Source organism: Leptodactylus fuscus, chromosome 4 (assembly GCF_031893055.1).
Source record: "Leptodactylus fuscus isolate aLepFus1 chromosome 4, aLepFus1.hap2, whole genome shotgun sequence".
Taxonomy (NCBI): domain Eukaryota; kingdom Metazoa; phylum Chordata; class Amphibia; order Anura; family Leptodactylidae; genus Leptodactylus; species Leptodactylus fuscus.
Window position 1 is genome coordinate 75,638,729 of NC_134268.1, and position 27,963 is coordinate 75,666,691.

General features: G+C 39.5%; 1 protein-coding gene across 1 annotated transcript in view; it reads right to left on the minus strand.

The window, feature by feature from the left end:
- The window catches only part of PIEZO2 (piezo type mechanosensitive ion channel component 2), a 265,739-nt gene that overhangs the window by 83,993 nt on the left and 153,783 nt on the right, over window positions 1-27,963 (minus strand). The window contains exons 12-22 of the mRNA XM_075270713.1: window positions 25,900-26,042; window positions 24,505-24,738; window positions 23,852-23,966; window positions 23,555-23,760; window positions 23,282-23,430; window positions 22,432-22,605; window positions 13,417-13,643; window positions 11,807-11,967; window positions 7,100-7,276; window positions 5,217-5,345; window positions 3,830-4,030 (exon numbers count right to left, since the gene is read on the minus strand). Of these exons, the coding sequence (XP_075126814.1) occupies window positions 3,830-4,030; window positions 5,217-5,345; window positions 7,100-7,276; window positions 11,807-11,967; window positions 13,417-13,643; window positions 22,432-22,605; window positions 23,282-23,430; window positions 23,555-23,760; window positions 23,852-23,966; window positions 24,505-24,738; window positions 25,900-26,042 (1,916 nt within the window). The remainder of the gene's footprint in view (window positions 1-3,829; window positions 4,031-5,216; window positions 5,346-7,099; window positions 7,277-11,806; window positions 11,968-13,416; window positions 13,644-22,431; window positions 22,606-23,281; window positions 23,431-23,554; window positions 23,761-23,851; window positions 23,967-24,504; window positions 24,739-25,899; window positions 26,043-27,963) is intronic.

Here is a 27,963-nt window from a genome sequence, read left to right on the forward strand (position 1 = left end):
TCGCCAGAGGCGCTAGCTGCGTTTGAAGAACTGAAGAAGCGATTCTCGTCCGCTCCCATTTTGAGACAGCCGGATGAGAGGTTGGCCTTCCGAGTGGAGGTGGATGCCTCCTCGGTGGGGGTGGGAGCAGTACTTTCTCAGGAGTTCGAGGAGGGTACGCATCCCTGTGCCTTCTTTTCTAAGAAATTCTCTGCCTCTGAACGGAATTATGACATCGGAGATAGGGAACTACTAGCAATAAAACTAGCGTTCAAACATTGGCGTCATTTCCTGGAGGGGGCCAGAAGGCCAGTCCAGGTATTTACTGACCACAAGAATTTGGTTTATCTTGGGTCGGCGAAGAGATTAAATGCACGGCAGGCCAGATGGGCTCTATTTTTTGCGCGGTTCCATTTTACCGTGACTTATGTGCCGGGTTCAAAGAATGTCAAGGCTGATGCTTTATCCCGGTATATGTCGACTGAGGAGGAACGAGAGGCGCCTGCCACTATTCTTGGGGATGGAGTGGTGGTAGCAGTATTGGGCGCGAAATTGGAGAAGGCCTTGATCGAAGCGCAACACGCTGCACCTTCCAAGATACCTAGAAACAAGCTTTTTGTCCCAGCTACTCTCCGACAAAGTCTCCTGAGGGAGTGTCACGAGTCGGTTCTTGCTGGTCACCCGGGGGTTTCAGAGACCATGAGATTGGTGTCTAGGAATTTTTGGTGGCCAGGGTGGAGTAAGGATGTCTTGCAGTTTGTTCAAAATTGTTCGGTCTGTGCAAGAGCCAAGGCGTCGCATACCCGTCCCCACGGTCTTCTACATCCATTGGAACCTCCTAAGGCACCTTGGACTCATCTGTCTATGGATTTCATCACGGGCCTTCCGGTGTCTAAGGGTTTCACGGTCATTTGGGTAGTCGTTGACCGCTTCACGAAAATGTGCCATTTGATCCCGTTTTCCAGGCTGCCATGTGCCAAGACACTATCTGAGGCGTTTATTAAAGAAATTGTAAGGTTGCATGGTCTTCCTGAGGATATCGTTTCGGACAGGGGACCGCAATTTGTGGCTAAATTCTGGCGGGCTTTTTGCAGCAGGTTGGGAGTTACACTGTCGTTTTCCTCCGGGTTTCACCCAGAGTCTAACGGACAAACAGAGAGGAAGAATCAGGATGTGGAACAGTTTTTGAGGTGTTTTGTTCGAGAGAACCAGAATAATTGGGCTGCCTTTCTCCCCCTGGCAGAATTTTCCCTAAACAACCATGATTCCAATGCCACAGGTACCACACCTTTTTTTTGCTCCGGTGGTAGACATCCTGTTTTCGGAGTATTTTCTTCCATTTCTTCCCCAGTTCCGGAGGAGGAGCTATTTTCTAAAAAGCTGCAAGGGGTATGGTCCCGTATCCGAGAGAATCTGGTGCGGGCGTCGCACCAGGCTAAGGTCCAGGCGGATCGGAAGAGAGGAGAGTTGCAGTTCTTCCCTGGTGAGATGGTTTGGTTGTCCACCAAGAATATCAGGTTGAAGGTTCCTTGCAAGAAGCTGGGTCCCAGGTTTGTGGGTCCTTTTAAGATCATCAAGATGGTAAATGAAGTGGCGGCGCAGCTGCAACTACCTAAAAGGTGGAAGATAAACCGGGTGTTCCATGTCTCCTTGTTAAAGAAAGCCAAGAAGGGAACGTCTCCTGTTAAGGTTCCACCAGTTTCTGAGTCCGGGGAGTATGAGATATCCCGAGTTCTGGATAGCAAATATGTTCGGGGGAAGCTACGGTATCTGGTGGCATGGAAGGGATACGGTCCTGAGGATAATTCTTGGGTTCTGGAGTCGGATATGTCAGCCCCCAGACTCGTGGAGAAATTCCACAAGGAGTTCCCGAAGAAGGATGCTCCTAGAGAATCCGGAGTCTTCTCCTTGAGGGGAGGATCCTGTTAGGAGTATTTAGGTTCATTGCTTTCTTTCCTGGTTGATTAGTCTGTCCTCCCATTTGCACCTGGGAGGAGTGGTCTCTACTCTGTATTTAAACCCATGCCTCCCATGGTTCTGTGCTGAGTGTCGCTTTTACAGAGCTAGGCCTTAGCAGGAGGAGTAGGTGGTTATCTTGGATAGAGGAAGTTCCGTGGTTGGTTTTTGGGAGGTTTTGGGTGAACGAGTTGGTTTGTGTTTTCCCTTCTGTGTTCACCAATCCTCCCTCTGTGTATAATTGACTGTGTGAGTGAATTGCCTTATCCTTTGATTTCTACTCAGTTTCCCTGTGTTTGTTTCCTAGTGTATGGTTCCTTCCCATATTGGTTTGGGGAATTCTTTCCTACATGTTTCCTGTGTGCTGCTTGTGTTGTTAGTCAGCACACACCCTTGTCAGTCCCTGTCAGTAGCAGCTTCACTTGTTCGTTAGGGGTGACCCCCTTTAGTCTCCAGTCCCTAAAGATCTTATAGGGCATTCCTTCTCCCACTTCCCTCTAGGCCTACGGTGTCAGTGAGAGAGGAGCTGTCGGGGTCAGGCTTAGCCTGAGTACAGCCGACCTACACCCGTGAGGCAGGGACCGGGTTAGCTAGTGGGAGTAGTGCAGGGCGAGATTTCCTACTGGTATTCCTTAGCCCCGTTGCAGCTATCTGGACTGACATAACAAATGGGAAGTGTTCGGCAGTCTGCTGTAATGCCGGCGTGTACGGCTCTCATACACGCCCGGCGTTACTCAGTGTGCATGCATCCTAATTCTGTATTTTGTTCTGCTGCTTTCAATTTCTGCAATGCTGCTACATAACCATGTCATTTCAGGTGGATATTACTATTACAGTTGCCAGTGTATGCCAAGTGTAGCCAGGCATTTACCTTATGGCTGTTGTAGGAAAAGTATTGTGATAGAAAGTGGACATTTAACACAGTTTTTCATTTTGGCTAAAATATTGGGGTGTTGGGAATGTGGCGCCTCTCTTTGATTTACATGTACTCTGACAAAAGGTAAGGACATGTCATTTCAGGGGCCCCATGCAAACTTATTTCAAATCAAAATGTTTGGGTCATGTCTCCCAATTTGCAGGTTTAAAACCACCCCTTTATTGGACCCCATACAGTATAATCCTCCCTTTATGGTTCTCATATAGCACATTGTCCCGCTTTTTGGCCCCCACAGTATAATACTCCATTTACTGTACTCTATGCAGTTTACTTCCCTCCTTTCTGGACTCTTCTTAGAATACTGTCCCCTATTTTTGCTCCAACAGTATCGTGCTCCCCCAGGCAGTATATTGACCCCCTCTTTGGCTCCTATACAGTACCTGCTGCTACTGACAGGTTATATGTACAGGGATGTGTTTATGAGACTGTCTCTTTAAAGGGGTTTTTGAAGACCAAGATTGATGACCTGGCACTCTCACTGATCAGCTGTCTGGAGAGACAGTATTTGGACGAGCACAGTGGCCTTTCCACTATTTACCAAGCACAGAGCCATACATTGTACAGCAGCGGATATTTTTGATATTGCAGTTTAGCCCATTAACTGAGGGTCTTTGTATTGGCTACTGACGATATGATATTGGATGATGTAAGGATAGGTCGTCAATACTTTAGTCTTGGAAACCCCCTTTAAGGTTAAGAATTACTATAGAAATGATATTCCAATCCACAGCAAATCTGCAGCAAAATTTGCATGCATTAAATTTGATTTTTGATCCAGATTCACAAAATAAAGGTATTTTATGTGAGTATAAGGAATAATGCAAAACAATTATGTTTTTTAGATTTAAATCAAGAAAAATAAAGTTTTAAAACATGTACTATATATCTCATTTCTAACTCTAAAAATGGGTAACTTTTCCGATTCATTTTCTTTTCATTAGTGAAGTCACTTCTTACCTCCATACCAAATTTGTAGAAAAAATAGTTTATGAAATACTTGGCACAATTTATGAGCCCGTCATCCAGGTGCTGTCTTGTGATATCATGAAATATTGTTTTTGTTACTGGTGCTGTCAGGTTGTTCCTACACCTGTAATATTCCTGATGCCGGTAGATGGTCACTTCAAAAGCTAATATGAACAACATGAGTAAATTATTCTGTAACACAGAAAAAAAGCATGCGTTACATGAAGCTCCAGTGAAATATAGAATACACTATTAAAGGCATCTAGATTTTACATTTCACCTTCTCAGTATTAATTAAACAAACATAAAACAATGATAAATACACATTTTGGTTAACTTTAGTTTAATATGTATGACTAGGTCAATAGCCAACTGTAACGTTTTGTTTACATACAGTATAAGTTGTGTTCTCTGGTTAAATTGGGAGCAAACAATACTGTGCTGTATCTGTGTATGGGGCACTTGACATACCCTTTTGACTTATAAAGTAGCGTGTTTGGATTCTTTCATTCTGTACCAAGAACAGTGCTACATTTTACACTATTTTTGTCATCATTTCTGAGAGAACAACCAATGGAAGCTTCGATCTTGCATCCAACATGAATTATTATTATTATTATTATGCTTATTTTTATAGCGCCATCATATTCCGCAGCGCTTTACAGACATTGACAGTTACTGTCCCATATAGAGCTCACAATCTATATTCCCTATCAGTATGTCTTTGGCGTGTGGGAGGAAACTGGAGTACCCGGAGGAAACCCACACAAACACGGGGAGAACATACAAACTCCTTGCAGTTGTTGATCTTGCATCCAACATGAATAGAAACAAAGCCATAACTCTACCTTTTTAAGGTTATGGCTAAGGTTAAAGTAAATGATGCAGAAACACAGCATTTTTTGGCTGCTGTGGGAATGCTGCGTTTTACAGTACAAAAAAAATTATATTTTTGTTTATCTCCTCCACACATTGTAGAAGTGTTTTCCTTATATATTTAATATAAGTCAATGAAAAATGCTGCAGAAAGAAAAAAAACAACAATATGGAGTCTTAGCGTAACTGAGGTCCAATTGTACAAACTACTTTACATTGATCTATTAGGTTCTGTAATTTTCCTGCCGATATCAGCACTGCATGCTGCACCATTTTTGCTGTCAAACCTGAGGAAATTGCCAATGTAGGCTTCTAACTGTAAACTTTCAATACAAGTAGAAACACAGCCTTATCCTTTCAACAAAGGTCCACTTACAGTATATAAACTTAGTAGTAATGGATATTATATAAATGCTACACTATTACTACAGATGAGGCAGATTACTGTGTGTCATAAAAGATATAATGGCATGAGCTATGCATAAAAGAAGTGCAAATTTACCCGTAAGTATGAAAGAAGAGGTATGGACTTTTTTAGTCCTACCCATCCAGAAGGATCAATTGGACCACTGTAGAGGAGCGATTTCTGAAGGTCTTCTGTGTTGACAATATTCGTCTGATTGAGAAAAGGCTAAAATAAAAAGTTTAAAAGGTAACTTGTTATGTATTACAATGTATAATTTACAGCAGAAGACCAACAATACTACATTTCAGCTTCATCAAGTAAATGTTTATGTCCTATGTTGATGCATAAAATTTATTAGCACTTCTACGAAGTGAGACAATGGTATGAGAGATTCATTGCTGCCCTACTTGAAATATGCATAAAAGAAGAGCAACGTAGAGTCATTTTTTGACGGTGTATCTAGCGCCGATATTTATCAGAAACTATACAGTATGGAGACAATGTTGTGACCCAAAGAAGTGTGTATGAATGGATAAAGCAGTTCAAGAAAAGTTGCCCATATTTCAACCACTATGAAGGAGCTGGACAGCTATTGATGTTAATGACTGATGACAACATTGAGCATGCTTATGAACTGATTCTGTTGGATCGACGAATGACAGTGGATTTGTAGATTATGCGAAAAGGAAGCCCTAAAAGAACAAAGATTCATGTATGATAAAGAGATGAAGATGGTGATTTGTGGTTCGCAGCTCAGCCTAAAACATTTGTAATTAGGAAATACAAGGCTTGTTGACAGATGGATAATGTGTATTAAAAGCAGATGGATTATGCTACAATCATGTATTTGTCTTTTATGAAAGTTGATTAAAAAAAAAATTGCACACCCAGAGTACATATCATTTTTGTCTCACCTTCATAGAACATAGAACACACAATAAAAAAAAATTCCCTGAGCTGATCAAATCTATTTCAAGCTTTCATGGATGTAACAATATGATTACGTGTTTATGCTGCAAAACATCTAAACAAGAATCTAATTACCGTATACTGTTATAGGCGCTTCGGGCTGACTATATCAGATAGCTAATTTCAATTTAGAGCACTATAGAAAGTACCCGGCGTTGCCTGGGTATGAAGTGTGGCTGCAAAGGATTATCAGGAGCATAACCTGGAAGACAGCACCCTCAGCAACAGCTATGACTGATAATGTCAGTACGTGCTGAAAAGACATAAGATGTAACAGGGAATGATATTTCCAAAGTGGTTGGAAAGTAACTTGAGGCAGTTACCCATTGCAACCAATCTCATTTGACCAAGGCCCCTTTGAAAATGAAAGTACTAATCTGATTGGTTGGTATAGACAAACGCTCCCTTGTAGGATTATGTAGTAAAGTGTACGATTTACCACTGACAGGTAAGAAAGTAAAAACGAGTATATCCTGGAGACTGCACCAGATGAAGGCGGATTTTCTACTGGTATAATACAGGCTATGTTTGTGACATTATAGCTACAACTTCCATAGTATAATGGCCTTAAGTAACTCTATCCGTCTATCTTCTCTAGATACAATCAGATAATGAGTGATAACAGAAAACAACAGAGGGTGAGTGTACATGAGTCATGTGAGTACTGTCCTTGGATATTGGCTGATAATAGAGAATAATACTGTGTGCAATCCTTCGATAATCTTGTATATTAAGAGGCTATCAAGAGTTTCTATTGGCTATTAAGGGTCATGTGATAGTGTGATAGTCACGTGGTGCCTTGTAATAGTGACTGACAACAGAGAATCATAGTAAGTGCTGAAATCCTATGAAGCGCCTAACTTAGCGATTTGCCAAGTTTGGTGCAGATTGGTCCTGTCATTTGCCATGTATAAGGAACAGTTAACAGAATTAAAAAAAACAGACAACAGAAAACCATTTATGTATATAAAGAGAGAGGGAGAGAGAATTGTTTGTGTAATATAACTCACCATTGTACAGTTGCTGGAAAAGTTCAGTGGTTCAATGGTTGCGAGTTGATACAACATTTTGCATACAATGATCACACAAGTCCAGACAGTGCAAACACTAGATGCCAATGGACGTAACTGGGAGTATGGTAAGGCAAATGCCCAGGCAGTCAGAAACACATAATTCAGCAAAGATACCTGTATACGAATAAGAAGAATAATGTAATATGCATTCATTTTGGTAGGTCTTAATATTAGTGCAAATCACTCTATATAGTATAGTACAGCAATAGTACTGCTCCAGTAACCATTATAAGGATTTTTGTAGAACTCCAAAATCCCTTTACAACTTTCAAGACATTATGCTGCCTATAGTCCTCTGGATATTACAGCATATAAAATGACAAGCTGTCAGTCATTTGTGTCTGATAGCTGCAATGACTCCTGAGTATTTGTCAAGATATGTTAAAATGCTTAATTATTAGATGCTTTAAGATCTTAGGTTACAGGAGCTGCATGAGACATCTGGTAAGAAAGACAAATAGCCCTTCATTGTATTTTAAGGACAACAGGCACCAGTGGAAGGTACTTGTGGTACCACCAGACCATTATATAGGTATGTTTGTTGTGGGTAAGTACAGTGTGCATGTCTTTGTTAGCTTCATATTATTGGAGAGAATATAGACGTGACTGTACAAATCTGTCTGCTCATGACCATCTGTATGAATGTACTCTTCGCAATAACTTGACATTAGTAGACAAATGCTTGTCTATATCAATGAGAGTTTGAGCAAGTACTTACCTTCCCTGGCTGTTTTGGTGTGTACATCTGTTTCCAGATGTCTGAGTGTGAATATATACATGAACTAGCAGTGGCATAATTAAAGTCTTGTAGGCCCCGATACAAACTTTGACCAGGACCCCCACCCCTCATCCCTACAGCACATTCTTGATAACAGTGGTTATGGGTAATGCAGCAGTATCCCAGAGATGCTAAAGGGATATAACTACAATGCCCACAACTTCCATTATCAAGGATATGGTGAGTCCAGCATGAAAAGAATGCTGGAAGATAGATGCTCTGGGAAACAGCCGATCTGCAAGGGTCCTAACAGTTGGACCCCTGCTAATCTAAAATTGCTGGCCTATTATAATAGTGTGCAATCAATTTTTAAAAGTTAAATAACCCCTTTAAAGGAATATTCCATTTCCTTTCAATCAATGACCTATTCAAGACACCATTCTCCAGCAGTTTTGGGTTTGCACCAAGCCAAAAACTTTTGGGGTTTATCACTCACAAAACAGTATTATATTCTGGGATCACTTCAGACTCCAGAATATAATAAGCAGAGCTCTGTACTCATCTTTCTTCACCTTCTACCCCCCCCCCCCCTTCCCCAAGGCATCTGATGGTTTTCCCAGCATCTTTTTCAGGCTTCTTCTGTCTGATGTCATTTACCCTGGGGTCACTGCTGAGGCCCAGTCACAGGCTTTGACCCAAAATCATGATGTTGGCCCACATGACCGCTGAGGCCCAATCCCCTACATCATGATGTTGGATCAAAGTCTATGATTGGACCTCAGCAGTGACCCTGGGGCATGAATCTCAACCTCCATTTATTATAGTCTGGGATGTGAGCAGACCCCAGAGTATAAAAATTGCACTGCTGTCATGATTCTACGGGATGTTGGCCATCTTCAGCTGTCTGTGGGCCTCCTACCCATCCAGGCCCGAGATCATTATGTCCCTGTGAATTCGGTCGTTATGATCAGGTAGAATAATTTGCACCCATTATGGCTTTTATTAAACTACATTGCAGACTATATGGCACTGGTTTTTGTACATTGTCTGCAACTGTAATTGTCAAACTGGCACTATTATGCATTATTCACACAACAGCTGTAGTGCACATTAAGTGTATACGCTGAGTAAAAAAAAATATATGCAAAAATATATGCTAAATGTAAAGAACCTAAAGCATAACAGACTACTCTTTAATGGTGATAGAAAAAGTTTGCTGAATCATACTGCATAAGCAAGTAACAAAACAACATTAAAAAAGATAGGCTTTGGCCATGCTTACTGGCAATATTTTTAAGCAAGGTAAACTTGGTGGTGTAAATACAGCCTTGTTTGGACATTGTGGGGTGTAATTTATTAAATAAAAGAATCAGAATTATGTTACAATTTGTGCCAAAATTTTGAATTACATGTTAAGCAGTAAATTTTTTATGTGTTTACAGACTTCTTTTTTTTTACATCTTGTCAGCTTTGAAAAGTGTACAAAGAAAGTAGTATGAATAAGAGATTTGTAAAATGTACCAATTTTATAAAAAACTTGTAACATTTATTGTCGAATGCTGTAATATTGGTTTATATGTATGAAAGCCGTGATGTAGCATAGAAAGGCCTTATTTCTATGCTACATGCACCATTTAAAATTCCCTCTTAAAATCAAAATTCTCATGTCACTGGTGATATTATGATCTTCATTGCAGAAACCATACAATTAGAGAACAAAGGATGGACCTTCCCATGCCAAAACATTTCTGCAATGAAGATCATAATATTACCAGTGACATGAAAATTTTGGTTTTAAGAGGGAATTTTAAATCAAGGAAAGAGCGATGGATTTATGAGTACAAGAGCATGCCCCTATTTAACACTCTGGAGAATGGAATGAATGTCTTACATGGGTTCATGTCATTCTATAGAAATCACTGAACTAAAACATCCATAAAGATAAGAACATGGGAACTGTGAATTGTTTACATGTATATACTAATAAGCCTCTTCCCCCCTCCCTCCTGAAATTCTGTCCCTGTGTCCTGTTGTACATAAATATGCATCCTTCAGAAATTGTTCTAAGTTATATCTGAAGAAGCCAAAGAGCTTCGAAACATTATATTCTGTCATCATTATGAGTAGAGATGAGCGAACACTAAAATGTTTGAGGTTCGAAATTCGATTCGAACAGCCGCTCACTGTTCGAGTGTTCGAATGGGTTTCGAACCCCATTATAGTCTATGGGGAACATATACTCGTTAAGGGGGAAACCCAAATCCGTGTCTGGAGGGTCACCAAGTCCACTATGACACCCCAGGAAATGATACCAACACCCTGGAATGACACTGGGACAGCAGGGGAAGCATGTCTGGGGGCATAAAAGTCACTTTATTTCATGGAAATCCCTGTCAGTTTGCGATTTTCGCAAGCTAACTTTTCCCCATAGAAATGCATTGGCCAGTGCTGATTGGCCAGAGTAGGAACTCGACCAATCAGCGCTGGCTCTGCTGGAGGAGGCGGAGTCTAAGATCGCTTCACACCAGTCTCCATTCAGGTCCGACCTTAGACTCCGCCTCCTCCGGCAGAGCCAGCGCTGATTGGCCGAAGGCTGGCCAATGCATTCCTATGCGAATGCAGAGACTTAGCAGTGCTGAGCCAGTTCTGCTCAACTACACATCTGATGCACACTCGGCACTGCTACATCAGATCTAGCAATCTGATGTAGCAGAGCCGAGGGTGCACTAGAACCCCTGTGCAAACTCAGTTCACGCTAATAGAATGCATTAGCCAGCGCTGATTGGCCAATGCATTCTATTAGCCCGATGAAGTAGAGCTGAATGTGTGTGCTAAGCACACACATTCAGCTCTACTTCATCGGGCTAATAGAATGCATTGGCCAGCGCTGATTGGCCAGAGTACGGAACTCGACCAATCAGCGCTGGCTCTGCTGGAGGAGGCGCACAGATTCAGCTCTGCTTCAATCAGCACTGGCCAATGCATTCTATTGGCGTGATGAAGCAGTGCTGAATGTGTGTGTTTAGCTCAACTACGCCGGTGGAGTAGTTGAGCTAAACACACACATTCAGCACTGCTTCATCACGCCAATAGAATGCACTGGCCAGCGCTGATTGGTCAGAGTACGGAATTCGGCCAATCAGCACTGGCTCTGCTGGAGGAGGCGGAGTCTAAGATCGCTCCACACCAGTCTCCATTCAGGTCCGACCTTAGACTCCGCCTCCTCCAGCAGAGCCAGCGCTGATTGGCCAAAGTACGGAATTCGGCCAATCAGCGCTGGCCAATGCATCCCTATGGGAAAAAGTTTATCTCACAAAAATCACAATTACACACCCGATAGAGCCCCAAAAAGTTATTTTTAATAACATTCCCCCCTAAATAAAGGTTATCCCTAGTTATCCCTGCCTGTACAGCTATCCCTGTCTCATAGTCACAAAGTTCACATTCTCATATGACCCGGATTTGAAATCCACTATTCGTCTAAAATGGAGGTCACCTGATTTCGGCAGCCAATGACTTTTTCCAATTTTTTTCAATGCCCCCGGTGTCGTAGTTCCTGTTCCAATTCGGGGAATCGAATTTTGGCGCACTTTACCACGCGGTGTTCGATTTGATTCGAACATGGCGAACACCCTGATATCCGATCGAACATGTGTTCGATAGAACACTGTTCGCTTATCTCTAATTATGAGTAATCCATTAAAAAAGGTATCATCTACTGAAGACTCTCAAGTTTTTTGTTTTTTTATATTTCATACCCACTGGCTAACACGGTACAAAAACAAACATTTTCTTCTTTATACTAGATTAAATAACTGATACAAGAATAGTCTATAATGGCAAAGTAAAGCTAATAATACCATTGAAAATATCACATTCAAAACACAAAAATATTTAATAATATATTAAGTAAAAAACAAATATACCTCTCTCAAAGTCACCCATATGATGTATGAAGTAACTATTTTTATTATATGAAGTTCCAGAAACCACCAAGCGAAGACTTGCATCTTATGGAAATATTCCAAAAACTTTAGGAAAAGAACTGTCAAACGGTCAATAACTAGATGCCATTTATTTCTTGAATCTAAAAGAAGTGTAAAGACAAAAACACATTGTATTAACTTTTTCACATTCGTTTTTATGAATAGATTTTATTAATGAAACACAATCTCTGTAGTTTATTGTGCATGGTATCTGCAAAACTAAAGTATAAAGGCACCAAATATGTAGATGCTTTCCCTGGCTGACACTAATTCTACCTTCTAAAATACACTAATAGATAGACTAAATATTCTTTTAAAATAGTTGGTGTTAGAACTTTTTATTATCTAGAATAGTAATGCTCATTTAAAAAATAACTTCAAACACTTGGAAAAAAAAATATTTTTTACATAACTTAATAACATGATGATTGAAATCCTGTCTGACCTCCATTATTTGACCATGTGCTTGTCTGACTACCGTATATACTCGAGCATGAGCCGAGTTTTTCAGCACAGTTTTTGTGCTGAAAAAACCCCCCTCAGCTTATACTCGAGTCAAGTAAAAAAAAAAATATATATTTTTTTTATTTATTTCTTTTTTTGATGGGGGGGGGGGTGTCTATGAGCAGCCGCTATTGTAATGTATAAAATCTCCCATAAAATAGTGGGAAAAAAAGAAAAAGAAGCTTTAAAAAATATAAAAAAATAAAATAAATAAAAGTTCTAAATCCCTCCTTTCCCTAGAACACATATAAAAGTAGAAAATTACTGTGAAACAAATACACATTAAGTGCCCGATCTACTGAATATAGGGTATCTGCAGTGCTCCTGTTCAATCGGAAAGGAGTTAATAGGAGCACTGCAGATACCCTATATTCAGACAGACTGAATTCCAAGTGGCGGGAAAAACCCAGTCCTCAAGATCAGGGAAGGGGCAGACAGACAACCAAAACACCCCCTACCCTTCCCCAGCAACTACTGCACCCAAAAACTCAGACCATTTTAATTTTTAAAATTTTCCAGTAGCTGCTGCATTTCCCCCGCTTGGCTTATACTCGAGTCAATAAGTTTTCCCAATTTTTTGTGGTAAAATTAGGGGCCTCGGCTTATATTCGGGTCGGCTTATACTTGAGTATATACGATACTTTCACACCTGTCCCAAGATACTTACATACTTGTATACGTACATACTTGGTTCAGCTAGATTTTTTCCCCTGGTTGTCTGACTACCCTAATGTAGCACCCGAATCGTACCCTATGATTCTGCATACCCAAACCTTCCTGGTCTCTCTGACTATAGTCTGTAATCCCTTCTTCTTGGCATATATCCTAGGTATCGTAGGAATCAGAACTGTACACCTAGGATACGTAGCAGGAAATTATTTTCAATCTTCATTCAGGTACTATTACCTCTCTACTGTTTCCGTATTTTCACATAAAGTTAGATAATAGTGCTAAAAATATATCTGCCATAGGCAGCCTAAGACACAAGGACTATTTAATGCTATTAGGAATAGCTTTGATGATTTTCTCAAGGATAATGTGAATACCTGATGTTTCTTCCTCTTCTGAATCTTCTTCATCAGCCTCCTCTTCGTCCTCCTCATCTGTTCCTCCTCCACCTTTGTCTTCTCCTTTCTCCCACTCATCTGGATCCTGACTTTTTTGATGTCCATATACCTCCAACTGCTTTTCCTCCTTCTCTTCCAACATTTCAGACTCTGAAGTTAAGTTCATCATTGTTATATCGGGTAAACTGCCATCTGGGTGCACCAATCTGCGGGTTACACAAATGTATTAGTTGCCAATTTTTTTAAGCATCATGAAAGAAATAATCTTGGCCAAACAAAAACAGATAGCGGAAAACTAGCGGAGTAGATACATTTCAGTGTCAGCTTTCCTATTATGGAATACAACAAGGAAGACTATGGCTCATATGTGGACGTGTTCATTTGCAATGTCATACTCAGAGTGGTAGGAACACTTAAACTTGATATTTTCCCCATGGGAGAAAATAGTCAGAGTTTAAGAGATAGAAGCATGAAATGACAGCATGGTGGTTGGCGCATTTCATGGCTTCACAGCACTTACTCATTTTGGTGAATTGGAATTTTTTTCTTGATGCTGCTCAAGATCAGTTAAAACAGAAAGAGAAAAGGAATATGAGAATTGGAGAGGTTAAGGGATGCTTTAGTAGAGATAATGCATGCAGCATGACAATATTTCATGATGTCTGCTAGTAGTATAACATGCATCCAGAGTGTACTCATGCTGTGTATTTATACTACTCTATGTGTTAAGTTTGAATATTTAGTCTACACTGATTCCAGAACTAGCATATTGCTCCATACAGGGTATGGCTGAGCAGCATTACCTATACATCTGCCCTTATCACATGTTCATATACAACATATTTTGTATAATTTTATTCTATCAACATCCTGCATATGTTTAATATGTTTTTCATGCATGATGACAATTGTGAAAATAATAATTTTCCATTTCACTTGTAGTTTTTTTGTCAATTCATTGACAATAGCAAATCTCTCCATCCTAGCTCAAGTGAAACAAACTTGACAGATAATAAAATATACACCATTAGCTAAATACAATATGTACTTTGTATGCAGAGTCTATACTTGTATTTTTGGGGTTTTTTCTGAAAATTAAAATAAAATTATGAAAAACATGTATGAGAGTTGTCAAGATATAGGTGAGTAATATGAACACCATGAGAGGATGAAGAAAATATACAAGAACTTTTTTTTTTCATTTGTAGAGATTTTAGGCCTCAAAATAACTTTTTCCGGTTATGATACGCCATTCAAAGCCTTTGACAACATATATCTCTGAACAGGTACTTGATGAACTTTTACATGGACTTTGCGCTAAGTGTTAAACTTCATCTATTCTTATGCCTTACAAGTTTACATCCATGCTTAGTATTGTTTCCAGATTTCCTTATATTCATACAGAGCATATGTTATATGTAGTAGTGTTACCTTTGTTCCCTGTGATCATCTGCACTACACAAATGAGGGCAGATTTACTATCAATGTCCAATATTTAGACTAGACTTAGGCTAGACAGTTTTTAACAGTGCTAGATTTAATGTCTGATACTCTGATAAATCTGTCACATTTTTAGACTGTCTACTCTGACTTTACACTTCCTATAACTTTGACTTAGTTTACACCAGACTCTTTTTCCAGCAAGTTGTAAAATGTCCGAAAAGTGTCTAAAACACTTGATAAATGTGTTGGATTTCATGTTGAGCAGTTTTTTTTTATATATATAAATTATGACTTTTACTTAGTAGATATCACTCACTGTCGTTTTGTTCTCTGTTTCATTGCTATATAATTTTTGTCAAGAATACTTCATTTCATTATGTTGTAGGCTCGTTGGCTCTTGTCCATTTCTTGTAATTTGGAGAATTTCTTGATGCACACAGTGGAACAGCCGATGTATTAAAGCAGACCTGGGCAAAGCACGGCCCCCGGGCCACATACAGCCCTCTGACTGATTCAGACCGGCTTGTCTAGGGGGCGTGTGTGTGTGTGTGTGGTGTCTAGGGGGCGTGTCTTAGTGCCGGCAGAAGATGGAGACATGTGGTGTGTGTCATAAGGTACTGAGAGATGTAAGGTGAGATGCAGGGTGGAGAGTGTGTGTGTGTGTCTGTATGTGTCTGTCTGTATGTGTGTGTGTGTCTATAGGTGTCTGTATGTGTGTATGTGTGTGTCTATATGTGTCTGTATGTGTGTGTGTGTCTATATGTGTCTGTCTGTCTGTGTGTGTCTATATGTGTCTGTATGTGTGTGTGTGTCTATATGTGTGTGTGTGTCTATGTGTCTGTCTGTATGTGTGTGTCTGTGTGTGTCTGTCTGTATGTGTGTGTCTGTGTGTGTCTATATGTGACTGTCTGTCTATATGTGTCTGTCTGTATGTGTGTGTGTCTATATGTGTCTGTATGTGTGTGTGTATATATGTGTCTGTCTGTATGTGTGTGTGTCTATATGTGTCTGTTTGTGTGTGTGTGTCTATATGTGTTTGTCTGTATGTGTCTGTGTGTGTGTCTATATGTGTCTGTCTATATGTGTCTGTATGTGTGTGTCTATATGTGTCTGTCTGTATCTGTGTGTGTCTATATGTGTGTGTCATGTGTCTGTCTATATGTGTCTGTATGTGTGTGTCTATATGTGTCTGTCTGTATCTGTGTGTGTCTATATGTGTGTGTCTGTATGTGTGTGTCTGTATGTATGTGTGTGTCTGTGTCTATATTTGTCTTTCTGTATGTGTGTGTGTCTATATGTGTCTGTCTGTATGTGTCTGTCTGTCTCAGTAACCTAGCGGCAGAGATGGAAGGGGAATGTTATACTAGGGCAGAGATGGCAGATGGAGTGGGGGGACATGAAACTGGGGGAGAGATGGAGTGGGGGACATGAAACTGGGGGAGAGATGGAGTGGGAGACATGAAACTGGGGGAGAGATGGAGGGGGGACATGAAACAGGGCAAATAAAGGGGGATATGAAACTGAGGGAGAAATGGAGGGGGGACATGAAACTGGTGGTAGATGAAGAGGGCACTTAAACTGGGGGGACATTAAACTGGGGACAACTGGAGGGGGCATTAAACCGTGGAGGAAGCTGGAGGGGGACCTGTCTGCCTGTAGTTGCCCCCAGTTTAATGTCACCCTCCAGCTACCCCTACGGATTAATGTCTGCTTCCAGCTTCCCAATTTTAATGTCCCCCTCTAGTTGCCCCCAGTTTCATGTCCTTCTTCAGCTGTCAATTTATTGCCCCCCTCCAACTACCCCCACTGTTTAATTTCCCCCTCCAGCTGTCCCAGCTTCATGTCTAGTTTCCACCAGTTTAAACTGGGGCACCAGGAGAGGGGCTTAATACTGTGGGGCAGTTGGAAGGGAACATTATAAGGTGGGGGCATGTAATGTACGGGTGACTGTAGGAGGATTATACTTTGTGCGGGCACATGGAAAGATGATTGGGAATGGGCGGAGTCAACATAGAAGTGGGTGGAGCTAAATTTGCCATGGCTCGGCCCTCTAGCATAGTTTCAATTTCTTATGCGGCCCCATGGGAAAATTAATTGCCCACCCCTGCATTAAAGGGATTATCCAGTTTTTTAAAAAATATGGGCCAAATGACAGGATGCATGAATACAAAGCACTTCCAAATGTATATATATATATATATATATATATATATATATATATATATATATATTCTGTTTCAATACAGCATAGTTTAACTGCTTATTTTCTGGTCATTGACCACAGCTGTGATGTTTCATTTACAGGCTCACTACCCCTCCCTTTGAGGAGTTCAGCCAGCAAATAAAACGTCACAGCAGCACATGACCTTCCTACTGTTTGAAGTCACTCACACTGACCTCAGATGTGGGAGTGATTTATTACCCAGACAGATATGTGAAGAGCGGTGCAGCATGGACTAAAGAAGATATGTGACACAACACAGACCCCAGGGAGGGAATTTGCACATAGGCAGTGTGTGTGTCCTGTGATTCCATTTCAGAGGAGGGTGGAGAAGGGAAGGGTACACAAAGAGCGTGAGCAGGAATATAAATTATGTGAAATGTTGTTTATCCAGATTCATTGTATGTAAACAATAGCGATACAAGGAGCAGCAAGTAAAATAAAGCCAAGTAAAGGGTTCACAATGTAACAGTAGATGTATTTGCAGATAGTTTTTGGAAGTTGGATAACCCCTTAATAATGCAGTTGAGAACTATACCAAACTACTACCTATGGTATATCTATCATAACTAATAAAATGTAGTTTGACTAAGTTTATATAGTTGTTTTTTCAGAGAGAACTAAATAAAAAAATAAGAGAAGTATTAGGATTGGGCTCCACGTCAAAAGGAAGACTTGTGTGAATAATGGCAATATCACAGTCAGAACACAACTTCAGTTGTCCCTTATGGTGGAACATGTTGCTAGAGGCCAAGAGACCTTCACCCATATTTTACAAATTATTTCCGTAATTTCCTAAATCCCAAGCTTAAACCTTTTATTATTTTCCTACCTTTTATCATTCTCTTCTAACTTTAGACAAAAACACATAAAAACTGCACTAAACTGCTTGACTGCCTGGTTACATTTGCTGTGGCTATTTGCAGAGTACACCTATACAATATTGTATTCAATGCAAATGAAGTTTTTTTTAATTTCGCGTTTATAAAATTATAAGATAATATTTAAATAAAAGCAGCTGTATTGCACACTGCAATAAATGATAGCCTAAATAACTAAAAAAAACCTTAATAATCCTGTAAGTCTATTGGATGTAACAGTTGGGCACTATCTACTGTATATCTAAGGACATACAATAGGAGTCACTGGTGAAAAGTCCTGTAACATCTGTTGTACAATATCCAAATCTATAAAAGGCCAACATTCTTAGCTGTGTAAGGTGGATGCTTACTAATAAAACTGTATGCTTGCTGGAAAGGTGTAAATAGATTTGGATCAGACTTAAAGTCAAGGAAGTATAGCAAGCAATCCATTTATAGCGACATGGTCACACAATATTTACACTTTATTAAAATATTACCTCCTAAAAATACAAAATCTCAGCACAAATTGGATTGTCAACTACATGCACATTTGACTTTAAAATCCTTTGTAGCATTTGGCCATGGTTAGATACCATTTGAGTACCTACCTATTTATTATTAGGTAAACACGACCATTAACTTTGGCATGGCTACGAATTGGAGATGGAGGCACAAGAATGCATGCAATGGAAATATGAGTTAAGAGAGAGAAGGAAAGCTGTTAAATAAGATGAAATAGAACATGGCGAGTTGCATGGCACAGTGATAGTTAGAAAAGTAGTAGTAGTAATGATGAAATAACACTCAAATTTGACTATGTACATGAAAGTAAAACATAAAAAGATTATTGTAAAGAAAATAATGACTAGTGACAAGTGGATAATGTACCAAATGGATAACAACAGAAATAGGCTTCTAATAGACATAAGATACTGCCTAAGGAGTCTGGCAGTGTTTTTATCCCCTTCCCAGGTGAATACAAATGTACTGCCTGACCAGGCCAAGTGTGCATATGCATGGAGAATGCAGATGCGATAGCTGTTGGCTGACTGCTACCTAAAGTGTATGAGTGGCTTAACTTTTAGTTTTATGGAGAAGCACAGATATCATGTAAACATATCAAGGAGACAACCCCTTTATTAACAGCTGCAGGAGCCCTGGTGATCGGCTAATCTTCTGAACAAGGGTTATGAAACTGAACTACTCATTAAAATGTTTGCATTAAATACTTGTTACCATAATTTCCATTAATGTAACACAACATAGTTGACATTGCATGTTTGGGGATTTTTTTATAGTGAAAAACCATAGTATATATTTATAGAAAAGGTTTATTTGTGTAACATCTCTGCCTGTTCGGGTCTATGCACCACCACCCTTCATTTGCACACTGCAATGCAGGAGGCGCGTTGATTCCTTGCTTAGGGTTCTTGCTACTTTGTCTGAACACTGCTCTACTACCTCTTCTTTGTAACTGAATTTCCACCACACCCATCTCCTGCATCTTTGTTTCCCTCTGTTCATCAAATAGTTTACCTTAGCCTTACCTGTGTGATTGACAGCCTGCCTACCAATCAAGTCTGGGGCAGGTCCTGAACTTTCTATAAACAGGTCATCAGCCCACACAGGTTTGCTGGCTATTGTTGACTTGTCCTGGCTAAGCTGTTCTCTTACTATTTTATTGTATTCCTGACTTCTGAACTTTGGCTTGCTTTGTGACTACTCTTTAGGATTTCGATTTGGTACTGTTTGTCTCTCTTTTCCTTATTCCTTCCTTAATTATCAACTAGCAATTCCCTTCCAATTTGATTAATAGAATATATTGTTTAATGATAAATTTAAAAAAAAACCTGTTGCTTTCAAATAAGCATGCATTTCTAGCTCGACAAAAGCAATGATATTAAATGGAACCTGACAGGGACACTAAACCATTCACAATTACAATACACCAAACCATTCACATGACAATAACGGTCATGTGACGGAGTTGGTTTAAATGGACACCAACGATCATTAGTTAAAGTCTCACCGAAATCAATGTCATTTTTAATGAATTTGTGACAGTTCTGCCAGTGTCCATTGCTAAAATCTTGTAATGGACAATAGCAACAGACACCACTGAGGGTCACCAGCGGTAGTTTGAATAACCCCTTAGGCTGAGGCCCCAAGCTGTTCTCTTACTATTTTATTGTATTCCTGACTTCTGAACTTTGGCTTGCTTTGTGACTACTCTTTAGGATTTCGATTTGGGGTCATTCCGTGTCAAGTGAACCAATGATTTTTCCCTCTATATTTTTAATTCTTTTGAGATTTTGTCATTTGGTAATAGTGTGTCAGAGGATGCAAAATGTGAAGAAAAAAAAATTCTAGAAATTTTTTTGGATTTTTAATTGATTTTCAAAGTTCAGAAAAAGTGCGAATTTCGGTGTTTCCTGCCTTTACATTTCTCCTCATAACTTAGGCTAGAAAAAAGATAGAGAAACAAAATAAACGCCATTCTACTCAGAACTATACAGGCTTTCACCAAATATGTCACAAGAGTATCTTTGTTAATATTTTACCCATGTGAACGCAAACGCAAAATTTTAAAACGCATTTCCGAAAAAAATGTTTTATTTAAAAATTTCAAAAAAATGCACATGGGCCTGCTATGCCCTTAGCCACATCTGTACCAAAATTCAAGTTGGGATCTTGATGGGATAATATTTTAAAATATAACTCTTACAGTGTCATTCCGAAAATCTTGAATTCAGATCTGTTCAGCCTGTGGTCTAAAATGACAGTGAAGTCCATGAAGTGGTAGGAGGCGGCACAAGATTGGCAATGGATGACATAACTGGTTATGTGACCTGTGAATATGATCGGCGCTGGTGGCTGGCTACTGTACTCTCCAAAGATTGTGAAAATGAAGACAATAAAATTGACTTTTTTGCATCCTTCTGGTCCAGCACCATCCTTGTTGTATCCAAGAAAACCAGACATTTTACAAGTCAACAAAAATCAGATATTAACTCAGGTGGAGCCTAACACCATGACAAGCCGTACATACTCTTTGACACAAAAGGAAATGGCCATTGCTAGTAAGCGCTTATGGACAAGATTACATTTCACTCACTAGAAAGGACAAATTGATGATAAAAGGCCAGTAGTTTAAAAATGTCCTATTAATTGTTTGATTGGTTCATATTTTATAGAATGAGGATTTATCTACTGGACTATTTTTCTTAATAAATTACATGTTTAGTGATATAATAAAAAACAATTGTTACATGTAGAAATAGGTGTTATAAATATTAGTTCTTGTACTCTTGTTAACATATAATTAGGAAGAGACTATTTAGAAAATCGCACTTGAGGATATGAGCAGCTCTTTTCTTTCGGTTTGTTCAATGCATTCAGGTTGAAAATGCTGGACAAGTTGTGTTATGATGATAAGATGTATTTATTCTGGCACTTATGGGATTTGTTTTTTGTTTGTTGCATATAAATGTTGAATTCAGCAAGTTGTAATTTGAAAAGAAAAAAGGAAGAAGCTCACACAAACATAAAATCAGATGATTCAAGGCTTAAAAAAAAAAATAAAAAAAAATTGATCCCAATTTGGTCCCAAGTTGAAAACCTGTACAAATATAACCAAGAACACAAGTAACACAAATGCATTTTTTCACAATTTTAGAACATACGTTTTTTTCACAATTGCGCATCAAAATTTTGAATTTGATTTCTCCAAAACAAAATATAAAGAAACATCGTCTTGTGACATATCAAATGAAAGCCGGTACCGCTCTGAGAAAAATGATGCCTCTCCCACCTATTTATCTTAATTCTAGCCCAAGATATGTTAAAAAATGTAAAGCCATACCAGGCCAAAATTCACACTTTTTCAAAACTTTAGAAGTCTATAAAAAATTAACTGATAAAGAAAAAAATTCAAAACTTTTTATTTGTAATTAACTTAAGTTGTACTTCATAAAAAATAAAAATAAAAAGAATCTAAAGACGTCAGGTAAAAAAAATATTCCTATTTGGATCACTTGATATGGAATGACCCTTTGGTACTGTTTGTCTCTCTTTTTTGACCCTTGGCTTGCTGACTGTGCTTCTGTGCTGTTTTGTCTTATCCTGTTCTGTGTAATCACTTATTCAGAAAAGGGCCGGTCGCCCTGTTGTGGCAAGTAGGTAGGGACAGAGGCTGGGTCGAGTTTAGGACTCACTGTCTCTGTCTTCCTTTTCCTTATTCCTTCCTTAATTATCAACTAGCAATTCCCTTCCAATTTGATATATTGTTTAATGATAAATTTAAAAAAAAAACTGTTGAAGATTTTGTCTATTTATGTCTATTTTTTGCACCACTAAAATAACAATTGTTTCATCATATACCTAAGGATCACACATTGACCTTTACAATATTTCGATCATTCTATATGTTTCAAAAAGTCCGGTGACTATCGTTTTCCTTTTACCTACCTGTAAATGGTGTTGTCCTGTTTGCTGGTTACAGCCTTAAGGTCTGTGAGCTGCAGAAAATGGTCATGAAAGTAATGTAGGTGTAGTATGCACACCAACAAAAAAGAAGTTGGGATAAATATACGAGTGAACAGGTCAGTCAGAGTAAAAGTTTCTAAACCAAGATCTGCTAGCCTGAAAAACAAAGCAAGGCATCAAGTTAGGAACAGCATATCATGACTCAACTTTCAAATAAGCATGCATTTCCAGCTCGACAAAAGCAATGATATTAAATGGAACCTGACAGGGACACTAAACCATTCACAATTACAATACACTAAACCATTCACATGACAATAACGGTCATGTGACGGAGTTGGTTTAAATGGACACCAACGATCACTAGTTAAAGTCTCACCGAAATCAATGTCATTTTTAATGAATTTGTGACAGTTCTGCCAGTGTCCATTGCTAAAATCATGTAATGGACAATAGCAACAGACACCACTGATGGTCACCAGCGGTAGTTTGAACAACCCCTTAGGCTGAGGCCCCATGTGCAGAAACAGAGCTTTCTTTGTTGCAGATTTTGCAAGAGTACCTACAAAAAGGAATCTTACAGTTTTACTTTTTGATCAATCCGCTACCTACTTGCTCAAAAAAACGCTGCAAAACCTGCAACAACAAAAAAAAGAAGCTACATTTCTGCAACATGCCGCCTTAGCCTTAAATAGTGTAAGCATTATTTACTGTTTTCTCTCCAACACAGACATCGACATTGTTACCAATTCCCAGGTAGTGTGCACATAGTTTATTATTTGGATTTAATGGTTCTAACATTGTGTAGTAATAGTAAGAAGGACCAACGTACTTATCTTTATCTAATCCTGTCATGTTCATCCACAGAGGTGGGAAGGATTTAAACTGGTACGTATAAATTAAGATAAGCACCAACATGGTGTAAACTACCACAGACATCCAGAAATATTTTAAAATCCGTCGCCACCATTCATAGTGCACCTAGAATATAGAAAATACAAATAATTAGAAGGAAGAATACAAGGAAACTTAGAACTAGAAACTGTACGTTAACAAGGACGCAGACATGGAAGGGACATTTCTTAGAGACTGCCACAATCATTACCTGATACAGAGCCACGCAGAACAGGAACAGCATCATATAGATGATTTTGTACATGACTATTTTCCCCTCAAAACTGACAAAGAAGAACATTCCTCCACATACGTAAATCCAATACTTCACAAACATTGCCATCACCATGTTCCCTAGGACCTTCATAATATCATTTTCATCTTCTTCTTCATCTTCTGTTTTTTGGATTTCTTCTTCTAGAATAAGCAACATGATAGGAAAAATGTGTCGTAGGAGGCTGAATTAACACAATTCTACTGTACTTGATAAGAACAATCCCTTGCTTACCTTTATCTTGGCTTCCAACTTTAATTTCTGATAAGGTTGCTTCTTGCACCTTTAAAATTTTTTGCTCTGTGAGGTGTTGTCTCAACAAAAGCCAAAAGGTGACATTGAAAAGTATCTAAATCAGATAAAAAAAAGAGTAGAGAAGGTTAACATTTGCTTATTTTTCTTTGCACTTTTGGTGATCTTTCCTTGCCACTTGTGATGGGTGGAAGTCAGATGTATGAGAAGAGATGAAGAGCAAAAGGGTGCAATAAATAATGAAGAGTACATGATATGTTATATGAGCTGTCTAGACTCTGAAAAGAATGGAAGCCATGTTGATAATTTAAATTCAGGTTTAGGCCATGACCCTATGATAATAATCTCACACAGATGTGCCCAGGTAGATGCATAATATTGCATATATTGTATTCCTGTGAGATTGTATAACATCTAATGTGTACATAATCTCTGACATTGAAAAAAAAATCCAGCCATTATTATGGTATCTATGTATCCTACTAGTTTGGACTGAAATCTTGTGAGAGATTGCATTGTAACACATCAAGAACAATATGTTGTGGAGCCCTAGTTTTAGGTGCTGTGTTTAATATATCAACAAATGACAACCCCAAAGAGGATACAATATTATGTATAATATACAAACAGTTCACCTTTGATGCAAGTTCCTCTGGGCTCTTACGCTCAAGTAGACCTGAAATATCTTTAAGTTCCGTAGGCAAATCTATGCTCCAAATGTATTGTAATGTCACCAACAAATTGCCATAGACGACCATGAAGGGTGAACTGAGCATGGCATATTTTCTTCGATCACGAATCATCCAAAGAGCACAAGACCAGATTAACAATACAAAAGTTAACCAGCTGTGGTATGTAATACTCCAAGCCTAGAGAAAAAACAAAAAATAGAAATAAATTCACTGAAACAGACACCAAATAGGTACAATTTCAATCTAACGTAATCATTTCTAATCCAACCAATGTAAATCACAATACGATCAGTATCCTATTTGTGTACATCAATCATTTTAGAGGCTGGTGGTCTTATGTATAAAGGGACCCATTCCTTTATTGTCTCTGGAGATACGATTCTTTGGGAGGTATGTACCAGGCAGTGGCTTAGCATACATGCACACAAGTGGAAAAAAATGGATGAAACTGTTTGCTATCAGTGTGTCAGATATCTTTCATCAGTTTTCTGGTCATCTGTCCACTTTTAGGCTGAAACCACGTTGCAGAAATGCAGTTTTTTTGTTGCCCTTTTTTCAGCCAAAGCCAGGAGTGAATTGATCAGAAAGTAGAAGTATAAGAGCTTCCAATATATTTACCATTCCTTTTGTAGCCATCCATTATCCTGTATCTGTGCTACTATGCTGCTGTAACACACTGAAATTTCCCCATGGAGGGACTATTAAAGGATTATCTTATCTTATTCTTGGGGCTTTGTCTAAAAAAAATAGCAAAATATGCAACAAAAAATCTGCATTTCCGCAACGTGGGGCCTCAGTCTAAATGCCATGTCAGGGTGCATTCACACTGAGTAAACGCTAGCTTATTTTGTAAAGTAAAATTACACTTGTAAATTTTGCTATCCCATTGACTTCAATGACATTTTACAGGCGTATTTTTACAGGCGTATTTTTACAAGCGTATTTTTACAGGCGTATTTTTACAGGCATAAAAAAATATCATTGAAGTCAATGGGATAGCAAAATTTACAAGTGCAATTTTACTCTACAAAATAAGCTAGCGATTACTCAGTGTGAATGCACCCTTAGTCTGTCATACGTTTTTATCTGAAAGTTCAAACTAGATGAACTTCATTGGTCTATCTTTATTTAACCCAACCCACTCATCCATTTTTAATGACCATCAAACAGATGTAAATCTCTTTTAATGGACATTACAAATGAATCCATTCACTTATATCGATCCATCCGTCCATGAAAACAACACATATACACACACACATTTACAAATTACACAAAAAAACTAAATAACCTGGAATAGAAGAAGTGCCCAAAATAACAACTTTTTTAATATCTCACCATCATAGAAATTAGAGCACAGATGTAACTCTGCTTCATGATGAACTGCAATGCCACCACCATAGCATGAACTTTGGCGTTTTCCTTTTTCTCAGACACATCCTCTTCCAACTGCTCCTCCTCTTCTTCTTCTTCTTTCTTTTCTAATGGAAAACATGTTAGTAGTTCTCTACTATACAACATACACTGAATTTACTTACTAATGCTATGTTCACATCTGCGTCAGGGTGTCCGTTGTTCTGGTCCATTGGAGGACCCCATTGACTATAATGGTATCTGCTGGGTGTATGTTACTTTTTCAGCAGTCACTGAGATGGATTCACCATACAGAGACTCTGGCGCAGATGACTCTTGGTGATACCTGCACACGAGGCGACTACAATGGAGGCAAAGCTGTGAACAGTCAGCTCAGCTCCAGGGCTGTAGAAGACACATAAGCAGGTCATATTGTACAATGCTGTAGAAAGGAATCACTGCAGAATAAGGCCTCTTAATGGCTGTCATAAACAGGTGTATTGGCAGACACTAAGCAGTTGAAGTGAAGGTGCACTGCGGTATTAAAAACTACATATCTCATGGTTAACTTCTGTTTATATTGTATATTTTAAATTCTGTCAACTTCAGGCAATTTATAGCTCGGCTCCATAAAGACAACTCCATTACCAGTGACTCTAACTCTGCTACAATGCACAATTAAGCATATGTAACATATAGCACCTAGAGATGAGCGAACAGTGAAATGTTTGAGATTCGATATTCGTTTCGAGTAGCCCCTCAATATTCGACTACTTGAATCGAATTTCGAACCCTATTACACTCTATGGGGGGAAAAAGCTCGTTTCAGGGGGAAAATGCTCATCCACGTGTGAGGGTCGGGCTGGATCCTCCGAGAAGTCTTCTCCGTGCAGCGTCCCCGTGGCATCTTCCGGCTCTGAATTCACTCTGCCAGGCATCGGGCCTGGCAGAAGACGCCGCAAGACGCCGGAAGACGCCGCGGGGAAGCTGCACGGAGAAGACTTCTAAAGGTAGGAGAAGAACCAGCGTTGATTGGCCGACTGTATAGCATTCGGCCAATCAATGCTGGTTCTGCATCAAACTTTTGCATTCGAATAGCGAGTGGGACTCGATCGAGTACGAGTATTTCGAATACCGTAGTATTCGATCGAATACCTACTTGATCAAATACTACTCGCTCATCTCTAATAGCATCATCTTCTGACTTATTCCTGATCTCAGAGTATTATAAAGTAATGATAACAATAAACCCTTATATTGAGATAGTTCACTCTTGAAGGGGTAGGCTGTACTTGGTACCAATGTTCCCTCTAAACCCTGGAAGCTGCTGAGCGGAACAGCTAGTGAGCTGGGCAAGGCTCCGTCAATGATGGGCGACCTGATGGCCAAACAGTACCACCAGTAGTAAACAAGAAAACGCTAATCTAGTGTATAGATAGTATAATGATCCTTCCTTAGTCACCCCCTCCCCCACACACAGATTGGTGCTGAGGAAAGTGACGGGCCGACCCGGCACTCAGACGAGTGCATACCTCCCAACTTTTGAAAAGAGGAAAGTGGGATAAAATGTGTGGCGTGCACAGCGCGCCTTGGCAAATTTATCTCCGCCTACTTTTATGTTGACTCCGCCCATTCTCATTCATTTTTTACGTGCTCCCGCACAGTATAATCCTTCTACAGTCACCCGTAAATTATATGTCCCCCCTCTATCTCTCCCCCAGTTTCATATAAACCCTTCATCTGCCCCCAGTTTCATGTCCCCCCTCCATCTCTGCTCCCAGATTCATATTCCCCCCATCTCTGCCCCCCAGATTCATGTCCCCCCCATCTCTGCCCCCAGTTTCATGTCCCTCCATCTCTGCCCCCAGATTCATGTCCCTCCATCTCTGCCCCCAGATTCATGTCCCCCATCTCTGCCCCCAGATTCATTTCTCCCTTCCGTCATTGCCCCCAGATTCATGTCCCCTCCATCTCTGCCCCCAGATTCATGTCCTCTCCATCTCTGCCCCCAGATTCATGTCCCCCCTCCATCTCTGCCCCCAGATTCAT